At 36.2% G+C, this 15577-nt stretch overlaps 1 protein-coding gene across 1 annotated transcript in view; it reads right to left on the minus strand.

Annotated features, from left to right (window-relative positions):
• Window positions 1-358: 358 nt before the first annotated feature.
• UBTD2 (ubiquitin domain containing 2) overlaps window positions 359-15577 on the minus strand; it is an 83232-nt gene continuing 68013 nt past the window's right edge. The window contains exon 3 of the mRNA XM_063087079.1: window positions 359-1151. Coding sequence (XP_062943149.1) covers window positions 754-1151 — 398 coding nt within the window. The 3' untranslated portion in view covers window positions 359-753. The remainder of the gene's footprint in view (window positions 1152-15577) is intronic.

Genomic DNA, 15577 nt, shown 5'->3' on the forward strand with positions numbered 1-15577 from the left:
AATACCTACGCAGCAAGAGAACAAGAGACTTTTCAACTGAGTATCAGTTAAAAAGCAGATATCTGACTGCACTGACTAAATTATTGCCTAGTGTTCCAAAAGAGTACCTGCCACCAACGTGCTGGAAGGCACAAAAATTTAGTGTGAATGTAAATAAGGAGCTCAACATTTAGGGATGGGGAAAGCAACACTGAAACACAATTTGCCAGTCTCTACTCCTTTATGGCTAAATATTAACTGAGCTAAGAAAAAAAACCAGAATAGAGGCAAACCTCAAATACTTGCTCTTTTCAATTTCCATCTTAACTTAAAGAAAAAAAAAAAAAGCTTAAATTTTATAACTGTTATTGGTGATTTCTGGAAATTATATAATTTGATATATTTTTCAAAAAATTCTGCATTCAAAAGGTGCTTGGTGCTGTTCTTCACGGATGCAATGTTCCATTTACAGTCCAAATCATTTAAATATAGCCATTACATAGTTGTTAAGTGTTTCAAAATAAATGGTTATCTATTTCTTAACTGCCTCTCAAATTAGAAATTATAATTACATGAGTCTCAAAGGCTGGCTTTTTGTGTTTTATTATTTTTGTTGGTCTCCATCACAGATGGAATTTTTCACTGGTAATTCCTCAGAACTAAATCCATTCATAGGGAATTCAGAGCAGTGAAAATAAATTTCACGCCATAGAGTAGGAAATGACAACAATAAAAAGGAGTGGAGAGATCTGGAAACCAGCCAATAGGACCAGTTCAGTTCTCAACTGGTGTTGGGTTTTGCAAAGGTTGGCTCACTATAACCTGTACAACATAGTCCTTTGGGATCTTCAGCTCTTCCAACTTCATTTTGTCGGTGAGAGGTCTGCCAGAGAAGAACCACCGCTGACTACTTGGTTCCACTCCTTCTGTTGCATGTAACCGTCTCTTCATGTGGAATACTGTGTCTGTACTGCGGACCACAAGTTTGAGGTCTTTGCCTGTAGAAAGACGCAAACGTAGCTGACATTCATACCCAGAATTGGGTGGTGGCTCAGGAATATCCAGAGTCTCTATGTCACTCTTTTCCTCTATCATGTTGATTGGTGGTGCCAAGCAATAGACTGGAAGCTGATATCTGTTTCCCAGTTCGTCGTAGCACTCTGTAAGTGCACCTTCAGAGAGAGAAGATATGAATAAGAGTTTAATCTAAATGAATATATATTTTTTGCACCTTGCTTAAGATTCTCTTGCTAGCATGCCACTTTAGAGAAAAAATATATAATGCCAATAACTGTCAGCTGATCATCAATGATAATCATCAAGTCCCATGCCCAATTATGTGAGTGTTTATCTAATTTTATATTAACCAGGACTACAGCACCTTACCCCTACCTCTCCTAAATCATGTCATACCTAGTCCACAACTTCAATAAAATAGAAAGGAAATGAAAGTACACAAAATGCAAATTTACTAACATTATTAATACTTAGGCCAAATTAAGGGGAAATTTAAATCACATCGGGTTTTAAAGAAAGCCTTCAGCTACCTTAAGCCAACAAACAAACAAGAAAAAAAATGGATCTTTATGCCCAATTCACCACAAACACAAGTGTTCCAGAGCAGTTTTCTCAGTGCCTGGACTTCCTAAATTGAAGTACTTGGCGAGAAATTCTTAATCCAAAGAGATTAAGATGATAGCCTTACCAACTGCCCCAGACTCACGGCATATATATGAATCTCATTAGCACAATTACCACAGAAATGACTGAGATGTTTTATTTAACCCCAACAGTCAATCTATTACAGAGAAGCTATGAGTTAAAAAGGAAGAATAAAACGGGGGTGAAGATTATAAGCTAGCTCTGGGGAGAGAAAAAAACATCACAGTTTTTAAAAAAGTATTACTGGCTAGTTTACTTATAAAGCATAACCTGCATTATAATTACCAGGACTTCCTTGGGGAGCATGAAAACATAACTTAATGAACATTTTATTTTAAGGTTGCATATAACATGTCCTTTCCTCAAACTGGAATATTAATGTTGTTTGATTATCACTTTGGATAAAAAACAAAAACATCTACCATATTCAAATCATTCATACACAGGGTAGTAAATACAGGAAGTGGAACACTGAGCAATAGTTATCAACAAACAAATGAGTTAATGAACAGATATTTGTGGTCACTGTCAATAGGCTGAAAATACAAAGCATTTGAAATGTGACTGAATGACCCATCCCATCTAAGTTACATAAGATGGGCTGGGGTGATAGCTTGGTCAGAAAGCAGAATACACATGAATCTCACCTCTCTTCTCTGTTTAAAGATATTGTCCAGTCCCTGTGTTGTTCACTAACATTACTATGACATTGTAGAAATGGATCTACTGCAAGCAAAGTTGTGATCACTAGAAATTCCCTACATCAGTAACCATCACACTGCAGTACCCATGTATTTATAAATATTGGTATAGTCAGTTGTGCAAACTTAACTGCTTATATACTTTATACAGCCTAGTCCTGAGGCAAAGAAACCTATCAGAGTGTCTTTCAGATATGCTGGCCATCATGAGAACCAGAAAAGAGAAAGCAGAGAGTTTACTACAGACCCATCACTTCTATTAGAAAAACAATTTCAGTTACATACCTCACTGATGTTGGAGGGTCAGCAGAGTCAGCCTTGTAGATACAATAACACATTTATATAATTGTTCTGCTACAAACAATTCTGTTAGAGAGGCACTATACCAAATCATTACCTTTACATTCAGGAGACCAACATGAACTCTCGCCTTTTTGTTACCTAGCTGTGCAACCCGAGCAATGTTCTTTAACCTGAAATACCTTTCTCAAATGGCAAAATTAGGCAGGATAAAACTGACCTCTAAAGTGGTTTCCAGGTTTACACAAGCTTCATAATCTTCATAGACCATGACAGATATAATATAGCAGGACTATAACCCAAATAGTCAAACTGCAAGCAGAGTGATGTCTTGACTAAAATCATCCTACATTTGTGACCTCCATAGAAACTAGGACTAAGGATGCCATGGAAGCCTTTATGTAGTGCTAAAACAGTAGTACATGCCAACCTCAAAACAAACATACAAACTAATAGGCACACTGGATCTTACTAGATCAGAATACTCACTTCTCCATCATAATGGAAAGAAGCCCTGTCTTTCCCCCCAGCCCTTCAGCCCAGCACGTCAGGGTTTAACTTTTAAATCTCAAATGGGTGAGAAAAAAACTCACAGCTAGACTACATTTATTCTTACTCAAGCTCAGGCAGCACTCATATCCACAGTGCTGGAAATAAGCTACCCAGATTCTGTATTGCTTATAAGCTCCCATATTTTAATATTTTTGGAAAAGGTAACTTGTTTTTTATTTAATATAAAGTTTTCTGGTTTATTCTTTCCTTCATTTCTGCCTATAAAATTATAATCTGTGTTATAAATATGCTATAGTTTTAGATCAAACTAAAAATTTAAAGACTTCTGGTTTCCAGTCTGACATGTAAGAAACTTGGAAGTCACCACTCCAACCTAACAGCAAGTAAGAAGCTGAACAAACTGAAAATCAACAATGCTTCTTAGATCTGTAAGAGAAATGAGGTCACAGGGCAAACCACTATCCCCCAAATTGGTAAGACAGACAGGCAAATACAGAGAATCACAATTTACAGGAGCAAAAACCCAGGAGTTGAAACCTCTGTGGAACCAGTGCAGGGTAGAAAAACCTGAATTGTAATTGGTGAACTGCTGGAGGCTCAGTGTGGACAAGTCTTAGAGATAAAAATTCCAGGGGGACCCAGTCATGGAGGTATAGGAAGGGGATGCCTTTGTGAGTTTTACTTCCTGCAGATCTACCACCTCCACCTCATAGTACCAGAGAGGGGACAAAAGGAACCATTTTAAAATATGCCAGAGCATTCTACCCTCAGGAGAAACTATTTGACTAGTTTCTAACCTGCTAGGATTTTATCAGAGTCTTACTGACCTGGGAGAAGGGAAGTACCTAACTCTAGCACTTGCAGCCATTCTGTCCTACCTAAGGTAGGGACTACAGCTAAGAAGCACTGGTGAAGTTCACAATCCAGAGACACAGGCTATAAAAAGACTGAGACCTAATCATAGGCCTATAAAATGCTTCTTCTGTCCCCATACCTTACCACCACATGACGAAAGGCCCATTTACAGCAGTTCATTTTATTCAGTACATCATGTCCACCTTTCAACAAAAAATTACAAGACATGCAAGGCACTGTTTGAAGAGACAGAGCAAGCATCAAAACCAGACTCAAACATAGCAGGGATGTTAGAATTATCAGACTGGGCATTTAAAACAATTATGATTAATATGCTAGTGGCTGTAATGGATAAAGCAGACAGTGTGCAAGAACAGATGGACAATGTAACCGTGAGATGGAAATGCTAAGAATGAACCAAAAAGAAATGCTAGAGATAAATAAAGAAAATGAAGAATGCCTTTGATTGGCATATTAGTAGACTAGACATGGCTGAGGAGGAATATCTGAATTTGAGGGTATCTCAGTGAAAACCTCTAAAACTGAAAAGCAAAGAGAAGAAAGACTGAAAAACAACACAAAACCAAACAGAATATCCAAGAACTGCAAGGCAACTACAAAAGGTGCAACACACACATAACAGGAACACCAGAAGGAGGAAACAAAAAATATTTGAAACAATTATAACAGAATTGAAGTTCAAAGAAGAACAAACAGGATGAATCCCAAAAAACTACACCTAAGATTATTTTCAAACTACAGAAAATCAAAGATAGAGAAAAAATCCTGAAAGAAGCCAAAGGAAAAAAACCTTATCTATAGAGAAGAAAGAAAAGAATTACATTGACTTCTCAGAAGCTATGCAAGCAAGAGTGATTGAAATATTTAAAGCACTGAGAAAAAACCCACCAATATAGAATTCTGTATCCTGCAAAATTATCCTTCAGCACTGAAGGAGAAATAAAGGCTTTCTCAAACAAATAAAAATTGAGGGAATTTGCTGCCAGTAGATCTGCCATATAAAAAGTGTTAAAAGAAGTTCTTTTAAAGAAGAAAAATGATATAGGTCAGAAACTCAGATCTACATAAATAAAGAAAGAGCACTGGAGAAGGAACAAGTGAAGGTAAAATAAAAACATTTTTTTCTTATTTTTAATTGCTCTAACATAATAGTTCATAATAATAATAATAGCAACAGTCTATTCAATTACATATGCTTATGTATATATGTATACCTATATATAAGTGAAGTGAATGACAGCAATGATAAAAGGGGCAGTAGGAATTAGAATTATTTATTTATTTATTGGGTGGCTGGCCAGTATGGGTGTCCAAACCTTTCACCCTGGTGTTTTAACAGCATGCTCTAACCAACTGAGCTAGAATTATTTTATAATAATGCTCTTGCACTACCTGTGAAACAGTATAGTATTATGTGACAGTGAATTTGAATGGTTATAAATGTACATTGCAAACTGTATGGCAACCACTTTAAAAAGTAAAGAAAGTATACATGATATGCTAAGAAAGATGAGAAAATGCTCAACTAAAATCAAAAAAGGGAGAAAACAAGTGGAAGACAAACATAGAAACAAAGGACAAGGGCAACAAATAGAAAACAGTAACAAATATGGTAGATATTAATCCAACTATTGACTTTCAATGTCAATGGCCTAAATGCACCAATTAAACAGAGATAGAGTGGATAAAAAAGACCTATCTATATCTTATCTAAAAGAAACCCACTTTAAACATAAAGACACATATTGATTAAAAGTAAATGGATGAAGAAAAATATACTATGCTAACACTAATCAAAGAAAGCAGGAGTAGCTATATTAATTCAGACAAAGCAGAGTTCAGAGCAAAGAAGTTTATTAGAGATAAAGAGAAGCATTACATAATGATAAAGGGGTCGATTCTCTAAGAATAAGAATTAATAATCCTTAATGTCTATGCACCTAACAACAGAGCGTCAAAATATATGAAGCAAAAACTGATGGAACTGCAAGGAGAAACAGATGAATCCACTATTATAGTCGAAGCCTTCAACACCCCTTGATCAGAAATGGACAGATACAGCAGGCAGAAAATCAGAAATGATGTACTTGAACTCAACAACACCATCAATCAATTGAACATAACGGACATACATAAACTACATCCAACAACAGTAGAATACACATTATTCTCAAGCTTACATGGAACATTCACAAAGACAGACCACATTTCCAGGCTGTAAAACACACCTTAACAAACATAAAAGAACAGAGATCATATAATGTCTGCTCTCAAACTACAATGGAAATAAACTAGAAATCAATCAATGGATATTAAGCAACACATTTCTAAATAACACGTGGGTCAAAGAAGAAATCTCAAGAGACATTTAAAAATATTTTGAATTAAATGAAAATGAAAATACAACTTATCATAATTTGTGGGCTGAAGTGAAAGCAGTGCTTAACAGGGAAATTTATAACACATACATAAAAAAAGATCTAAAAATCAATCACCTAAGCTTCTACCTTGGGAAACTAGAAAAAGAAGGGCAAATTAATCCAAAGTAAGCAGAAGAAAAGAAATAATAGAAATTAGAGCAAACATGAAGGAAATTGAAAGCCAAAAAATCAAGAGACAAAAATCAATGAAACCAAAAGCTGAAAAGATTAATAAAATTGATAAGCCTCTAGCCAGGCTAACAAAGAAATGAAGAGGACCCAAATTACTAATATCAGAAATGAAAGAGGGAATATCACTACAGAGCCCATGAGAATTAAAAGGATAATAAAGGAATATTATAACAATTCTATGCCCACAAATTTGGTAACTTTGATAAATGGCCCAATTCCTTCAAAGACAGAATCTGCCAAAACTCATGCAAGAACAGACAATCTAAATAGTCCTATATCTATTTTTTAAAAAGTATATCGATAATTAATAACCTTCCAAAACAGAAAGCACCAGGCCCAGATGGGTTCACTGGTGGATTCTACCAAACATTTAAGAAAGAAATTAAACCAATTCTCTACGATCTCTTTCAGAAGATAGAAAAAGAGGGGATACTTCCTAACTCATTCTATGAGGCCAGCTATCATCTTAATACCAAAACCAGACAAAGATACAAGAAAACTACAGACCAATATCTCTTATGGACATAGATCAAAATAACAAAATATTAGCAAATCAAATCCAAACACTATATGAAAAGAATTATACACCATGACCAACTAGGATTTATCCCAGGTGTTCAATACTGGTTCAACATTTTTTTCTTTTTTTGGGTGGCTGGCTGGTGTGGGGATTTGAACCCTTGACCTTGGTGTTATCAACAAAGACTGGTTCAAGATTCGAAATCTATTTCATCACATCACATCATCATCACATCAACAGGCTAAAGAAGAAAAATCACATGATCATATCAACAGATGCAGAAAAAGCATTTGACAAAACCCAATACCAATTCATGATAAAAACACTTAGTACTAGGAAGAGGGGAACTATCTAAACTTGATAAAGAATATCTACAAACAACCTACATCTAACAGCATACATAATGGTGAAAAACTCAAAGCTTTCCCACTAAGATTAAGAACAAGGCAAAAATGTCCCCTCTCACTACTGCCTTTGAACACTGTACTGGAAATCCTAGCTAATTCAATAAGACATGAGAAGTGGGGAAAAAGTATACAGATTGAGAAGAAAGAAATATAACTGTCTTTGGTTATAGATGATATGATTGTCTATGCAGAAAATCTAAAGAATCAACACCCAAACTCCTGGAATTAGTAAGTGGTTACAGCAAGGTTTCAGGATACAAGGCTAATATACAAAAATCAATTGCTCTCCTATACAGCAGCAATGAAAAAGTGGACTTTGAAATTAAAAACACAATACCATTTACACTAGCATCCCCCAAAATGAAATACTTAGGTATAAATCTAACAAAATATGTACAAGATCTATATGAGGAAAACTACAAATAAATAAAATAAAATTTAAAGTCTGATAAAATAAATCAAAGAAGAATTAACAAATGGAGAGATATGCTATGTTCATGGAATTTAGGAGTTTAGAGTTAATACTATAGAAAATTACTGAACATGGCTAGCACAGGTACATGAGACATTCATTCAACAAATACTCAGTGCCTATTATATTCCAAGTGATGTTCTAGGTGCTAGGGTTATGCTGGTGAACAAGACAAAGCCTGAAGATTTTATCATCAACATGAAAAGAGAATGACTGACTGAATCATGCGGACCTCCTAACATGATTACCTAACTTAGAAATGGAAAGAAATCAGAGAATCAATGGTAACTGGAAGAACCTAATGATAGGTTAGATCAGATGGAAAACAAAAAGAATAATCACCTAATTGGGAAACATTCACAGAAAAACAGAAAATTTAGGGTTAGAAGATTCTTTGCTTAGTTTTTAACTGCTTCAGGTTCAATGAGATACTTTAACTGACTTATCTGTAGGTAACTGAAGAAGCAGGTTGGGAATAGGGTAAAAGCAGTTTGGAGAGTAATAATCTCCAATATGAGTACAAGTTTAAACATAAAAGCAAACACTTCAGAGTGCTTAGTAGTTCTAGCCCTGTCTAAGCACTTTACATACATTAACATTTAACCCTCAGAAGAATACTAGAAGATAAGTCTATTATACCCATTTTACAGATGGGACAATTGAAGCATAGAGAAGTGATTTTTGTCCAGAGTCACACAGCTAGTGAGTGTCATAGTAAAATAATCAGATTCCTGAAGGAGTAAATGTTTAACATAAGGAAGAATACAGGCTTGGTTCTCAGGCTAGTGATATGGTTAATGGGAAGGAGGAAATGGCAAAGAACAAATTTAAGAGGAATAAAAAGCCAGAAAAGAATCATAAGGAGCAAAAAACTAACTAACAGTGCCAAATACTGCCCAACAACAAATTTACCAATGATGTCAACTACAGGTAAAAGAAGTAAAGGGAAGATGAGGCTCCTGGAGTCAGTCCAAAGGAAATGGTGCTGACTGAGAGAAATTTCAGTGGACATATTACTGTTACTTTATCATCTGCAATATCTGAGAGGAGTGTGTTAAAAATGCAGCAATAGAAGATGGATAAGTTTAAGTTTGCTTTAAAAAATCCAGGGTGGGGCTGACCCCGTGGCTCACTCGGGAGAGTGCGGCGCTGGGAGTGCAGTGGTGCTGGTAGCATTGAGGCCACAGGTTCGGATCCTATATAGGGATGGCCGGTGCACTCACTAGCTGAGCGCGTGCGGGCGACACCACATCAAGGGTTACGCTCCCTTACCGGTCACAGAAACAACAACAACAATAAAAACCCCAGTGTGTTTAAATACAAACGGGAGGCAACCACTCTAAAAGCTGATAATATAGGAATTTTTCTACCTTTCCAAAATCAAGTTTGGCCATGCTTGCATTTGCAATTTATAAAATGTTTTAATCACCACCCACTGGCCATGAGGGTGCAGTTCATTTAGCAATTCTTTGCCACTTCTGACAAAGTTCTAGCCAGGTGCGCTTACATTGCTCACCTAACATCCTTTGTGGAAGAACGGTATTTTTTTTTTTTTTTTTTTTTCTTCTCTAAAACCCACTGTAGGCCTTGAATCCTAGCAGAGACAGATGGCCACCAGGATAAATAATTGCCAGGGCATCATCTCCCCAGACCAGGAAGCCTGAATACTCCCCATGGTAGGAAGAAAGCTGCCAAGTCCCCACCTTCTGTTTTGATTTCATGCATAATTTTCTGATGTTTTTATTTTCTTTTATCTAGATGATTGGCTCATATGTTCTATTTTTCCTTGGCCAATTGTTTTCCATGGCTGTTTTTAATTAGGCATCAAAATATTTCACCAGAAAATTATAAAGATAAAACTAAATTAGGTGCCAAATAATAAAAATAGCTTTATTAAATGTCATTAAGTTTAACATTTTACTCTTTTGCAAGCAATCTTTCAGGCTAACAAGAAAGATGTGTTTTTAAGCATATAAAGGCCTCAATGCTTATCCCTCTGTGCTCTCACTTCTATAAGGGTGTGGGCTCAGGGTTAGAATTTTTACTACTTGAGACTTGCATAGCTACATGAACAGGTTTATAAAAGTTAAAAACCAATGAAATATGGTTGATATGAAAATGTGTATATGAAATATTATCTTGATTGTGGCAATGGCTTCATGGGTGTATATACACATCAAATCTGATCAAACTGCACACTTTAAATATTGCTGCTTAGTGTATTCCAATATACCTCAATAAAGCAGAAAAATTTTAATATTTAGATCATACTGGCAATCTGATATGGAAAACCACCCTCCCAAAATAAACTAAAGGGGCAATGTCCTAGAACTCCAAGGCTTTTGTAACATTGGGGGGTGGGAGGGAGGAGGTCTCTTCCAAATCCTGTAGAAATGACTGTCTTTACTCCTAACTTCTCTTTTCTAACTGACCCAGAAAGCTTGAATTCTCTACTTCTCAGCAACTGTAACCTCCTATGGAAAATGAAGTCTTCAATATCCAAGTGAGCTGGACACAGATAAAAAGTATCAGAACACCAATATGACAGAATGAATGTAAAGGAATGAAACAGTGGGGGTTTGGGCAGCCACTTTCAAGCGTGATGGAGAGACAAAAGATTGCAGGAGAAGCAGAGAGAAGGAGCAGTGGCTTTGGAGTCAATCATACCTAAATTTGAATTTAGACCCTAATTTTGGACATGTTGAGTCTATTTCTTCAAGGATTATAGTACCTACCTCAAAAGGTTGTTGTAATGATTAAATAATAAATCACATGTATGTATAATAATTTCACAGAAAATACTCAATAATGTTGGTTCTTTTCCCCACAAGTTTTAAATCTCAGGGGCAATGGGAGAGCACTCACCAATAGCAATGTCACTACGGATAAAAGTTTCATGAAGAGTACACTGCTTCATGCTTCTTCGGGTTCTCTCTACAAATCTAAATCACAGTAATGTCAAAAGGGCCATCAAAATTATCCTTCATCCAGATATTATGAGCAGTCTTTCAGGACTGCAGGAGTGCTAACAAATTACAGGTTCTCTCCTGCAAATACTGTGCTGGGAGTTACATCAAGTTTATATCTGGTAGATAGGCTTTAGCAGCAGAAGTTTTAGCTATCTCATCTCACCAAATCAGCCATTAAGACATTCAGAACAATCAAGTCTATCATCTCTTCTAGCAAGCATAGGTGAAAAGTGGCTTAGCTTGTATGTATTGCTAAAGTCCTGTGATAGTCAAACCATGATTAAGAGATTGTGTAACATCTTACCACATTTCTAAGGGGCATGGTGATCTTTAACTCCAGGGTTTCACCTCTTTAAAAGGGGCAGAGGTACAGACCAGAAGCACGTGGACACAATGCTCTATTTAAAGCTGAGCTGAGCTGAAAGATTTTCCTTTAAGACCAGGAACTAGACAAGGATGCCCACTCTCACCACTCCTATTCAACATAGTGTTGGAAGTAGTAGCCAGAGCAATCAGAGAAGAGAAGGAAATAAAGGGCATCCAGATTGAAAAAGATGAAGTCAAACTGTCCCTGTTTGCAGATGACATGATCCTATAAATCGAACAGCCTAAAAACTCTACAGAAAAACTCTTGGAATTGATAAATGATTTCAGCACAGTAGCAGGATACAAAATCAACACACAAATATCAGTAGCATTTCTTTTCTCCAATAGTGAACCTGCAGAAAGAGAAATCAAGAAAGCCTGCCCATTTACAATAGTCACCAAAAAAATAAAATACTTAGGAATTGAGTTAACCAAGGAGGTGAAATATCTCTATAATGAGAACTACAAACCACTGCTGAGAGAAATTAGAGAGGATACAAGAAGATGGAAAGATATCCCATGCTCTTAGATTGGAAGAATCAACATAGTGAAAATGTCCATACTACCCAAAGTGGTATCCAAATTCAATGCAATCCCCATCAAAATTCCAAAGACATTTTTCTCAGAAATGGAAAGAACTATCCAGTCATTTATATGGAATAATAAAAGACCACACGTAACCAAAGCAATGCTGAGCAAAAAAAATAAAGCTGGAGGCATAACACTACCTGACTTTAAGCTATACTACAAAGCTATAATAACCAAAACAGTATGGTACTGGCATAAAAACAGACACACTGATCAATGGAATAGAATAGAGAATCCAGAAATCAACCCACACACTTACTGCCATCTGATCTTTGACAAAGGCACCAAGCCTATTCACTGGGGAAGGGACTGCCTCTTCAGCAAATGGTGCTGGGAGAAGTGGATATCCATATGCAGGAGAATGAAACTAGACCCATACCTCTCACCATATACTAAAATCAACTCAAAATGGATTAAGGATTTAAATATACACCCTGAAACAATAAAACTTCTTAAAGAAAACATAAGAGAAACACTTCAGGAAATAGGACTGGACACAGACTTCATGAATACGACCCCAAAAGCACGGGCAACCAAAGGAAAAATAAACAAATGGGATTATATCAAACTAAAGAGCTTCTGCACAGCAAAAGAAACAATTAACAGAGTTAAAAGACAACCAACAGAGTGGGAGAAAATATTTGCAAAATACACATCTGACAAAGGATTAATATCCAGAATATACAAGGAACTCAAACAACTTTACAAGAAAAAAACAAGCAACCCAATTAAAAAATGGGCAAAAGAGCTAAGTAGGCATTTCTCTAAGGAAGATATACAAATGGCCAACAGACATATGAAAAAATGCTCAACATCACTCAGCATCCGGGAAATGCAAATCAAAACCACACTGAGATACCATCTAACCCCAGTTAGGATGGCTAAAATCCAAAAGACTCTGAACGATAAATGCTGGCGAGGTTGCGGAGAAAAAGGAACTCTCATACATTGTTGGTGGGACTGCAAAATGGTGCAGCCTCTATGGAAAATGGTGTGGAGGTTCCTCAAACAATTGCAGATAGATCTACCATACGACCCACCTATTCCACTGCTGGGCATATACCCAGAGGAATGGAAATCATCAAGTCGAAGGTATATCTGTTCCCCAGTGTTCATCGCAGCACTCTTTACAATAGCCAAGGTTGGAACCAGCCCAAATGTCCATCATCAGATGAGTGGATACGGAAAATGTGGTACATCTACACAATGGAATACTACTCAGCTATAAAAACAAATGAAATACTGCCATTTGCAACAACATGGATGGACCTTGAGAGAATTATATTAAGTGAAACGAGTCAGGCACCGAAAGAGAAATACCACATGTTCTCACTTATTGGAGGGAGCTAAAAATTAATATATAAATTCACACACACACACGCACACACAAAAACCTGGGGGGTGGGGGAAGAAGATATAACAACCACAATTACTTGAAGTTGATACGACAAGCAAACAGAGGGGACATTGGTGGCGGGGAGTGGGGTAGGGAGGAGGGAGGGAGGTTTTGGTGATGGGCAACAATAATCAGCCACAATGTATATTGACAAAATAAAATTTAAAAAATAAAAATAAAAAATTAAAGCTGAGCTGGCTTTACACAAGTGTAAGTTGGTGTAGCACGCTCCCTGAGACCATGTCAGAAACTCTGCTCCTACCCCCATGTCCCTTCTGCCCCCGCCCCCCGCCCCGAGAATGGCATAGAAAGGAGGTCTTCAGAGACAAGCCTACTGACTCAGGGACAACCTCCCACCTCAGCTATTTTTGGGCATTTAATGCTCTAATTAAAGGAAAAGGGTGACAGCAGCAGGGGAGTACATAAACTTACATTTTATAACTCTAAACCATTTTCATTTGAGGATAGAGTGAGGAAAATGATATAACATTTAATTTATGACTAATCAGTCATCAGATCCTTTATTAAGGCCCTATTTCATTTTTAAACACTACAGCAGTCTGGCAAAAATCCCTCATCTCCTGTGTAAGTACAATGTCTTCCATGCCTTCATTCTTAAGCTTTATGTTTATGAATTAACTTATCAATTAGATTGTAAAATGACAAATTATTATAGGGACTTTTAAAAGAACCAGAATTTATGGCCTGCTTCTTAATGAGCCTCTGATACACCTACGGGAATTAGAAACAAGGCCAAAACTACACATTTCCCATCTATCCACGTCTTAAGAGAATCTACTTATTTCCCTTTAGTGTTAATAGAAGTATACCATTTTAGAGTATTCTATATAGTATGCAGGGGGTCTAAAATGTCAGATATGGAATCACCACTGAATATCACTTATACAATCACTTCACGGAACACAGAGATGAATGACTTGTTTGGGGCACTGAACTGCTTTAGTTACTGTTAGATCCAAGACTTCAGTTCAAATCCGAATCCCAATGACTTAAACCTTGGAAAAATGACTCAACCTCTCTGTGCTTCAGTTTTCCCATCTGTGTAAAGTAGGGATTGCTGTAGGTGGTTGTTACAGGCATGGGAATTAATATTAATTTAAAAACGAGTTATTAGTGTATTTTATCATACCTGACTCTCAGTCCAGTTTTCTTTTCATGTGTTGGTTCCCTATATGTAAAATGTTCTTTTAATGCTATTTATAAGTGTCTTAGTTTAAAAAGAACTTTTAATTGCTTTATAAAGCACTTATTTTATTCACACAATATATTTTGAGATAAGACTAGGAAAAAGGAAAAAAATTCTGGGCAACTCCCTTCCTACTCATATAACAAACTCTGTGAAAAGAAGAGAATAAAAAAAGTTAAAGTTGACAGTCTTAAATTTTTGTTTCCAAACAGAAAAGTTCCTGTTTGAGTAACAGTGAGCAGATATCCCATCTATTCAAGGAAGGTAAGGAGGGGAAGTTTTACATTCAAACTGTAGGGATATGGAAAACATGTTAGAAAAAATACCCTCACTCTAAGAATTATGAGATAATTGTAGATGCTAAAGAAATAAATAACCACCTTTCAAGAAAATGAGAAGGTAGGGGAAGGGAGTTGGCAATTTAAAAAATTCTTTTTCATTTTCCATATAATAATTACAAAAATCATTATGTCTTCATCTTTAAAGATAAACAGATACTGTTTGTGAACAAGCTTTAGTCGAAAATTACTTAATAGTCACTATGTACCAAACTATGAAAAGTAAAAATAATAACCACCTCTGTTTTTTTTACCGTTTATGCTAATTAGGGCAAATCACTTAATCTATAACCTGGTTTCACTGGCAAAATACTATATTAAGAATGTTTTGGGGTTTCTAGTTAATGGCAAAGTAGCAATCAATAAGAAAGGAAACAAGCTCTCTAAGAAATGTAAGACTAAGTAAAAAAATGCTGTGCAAATCATGAAAAACAAAGCTCTTATAGGATGGAGAGACTGTGGAAAAAAAGCACCAGGTATCAGAATCACGAGAGGAGCTTAGTTATGATACCAAATTCCCTCTTAACTCTCCCCATTGTTATTTGAGAATAATGAATTAAAGACTTATCATTGATATTAACTGAGGAAGATAATTAAAAAGTATAAAATTATTTTCTTCTTAGACAAGGCAGGAATATGACCTGATGACTGGAATTGAGAGAAGAACATAA

The sequence above is a fragment of the Cynocephalus volans genome, chromosome 2 (genome assembly GCF_027409185.1).
Source record: "Cynocephalus volans isolate mCynVol1 chromosome 2, mCynVol1.pri, whole genome shotgun sequence".
Lineage (NCBI taxonomy): Eukaryota > Metazoa > Chordata > Mammalia > Dermoptera > Cynocephalidae > Cynocephalus > Cynocephalus volans.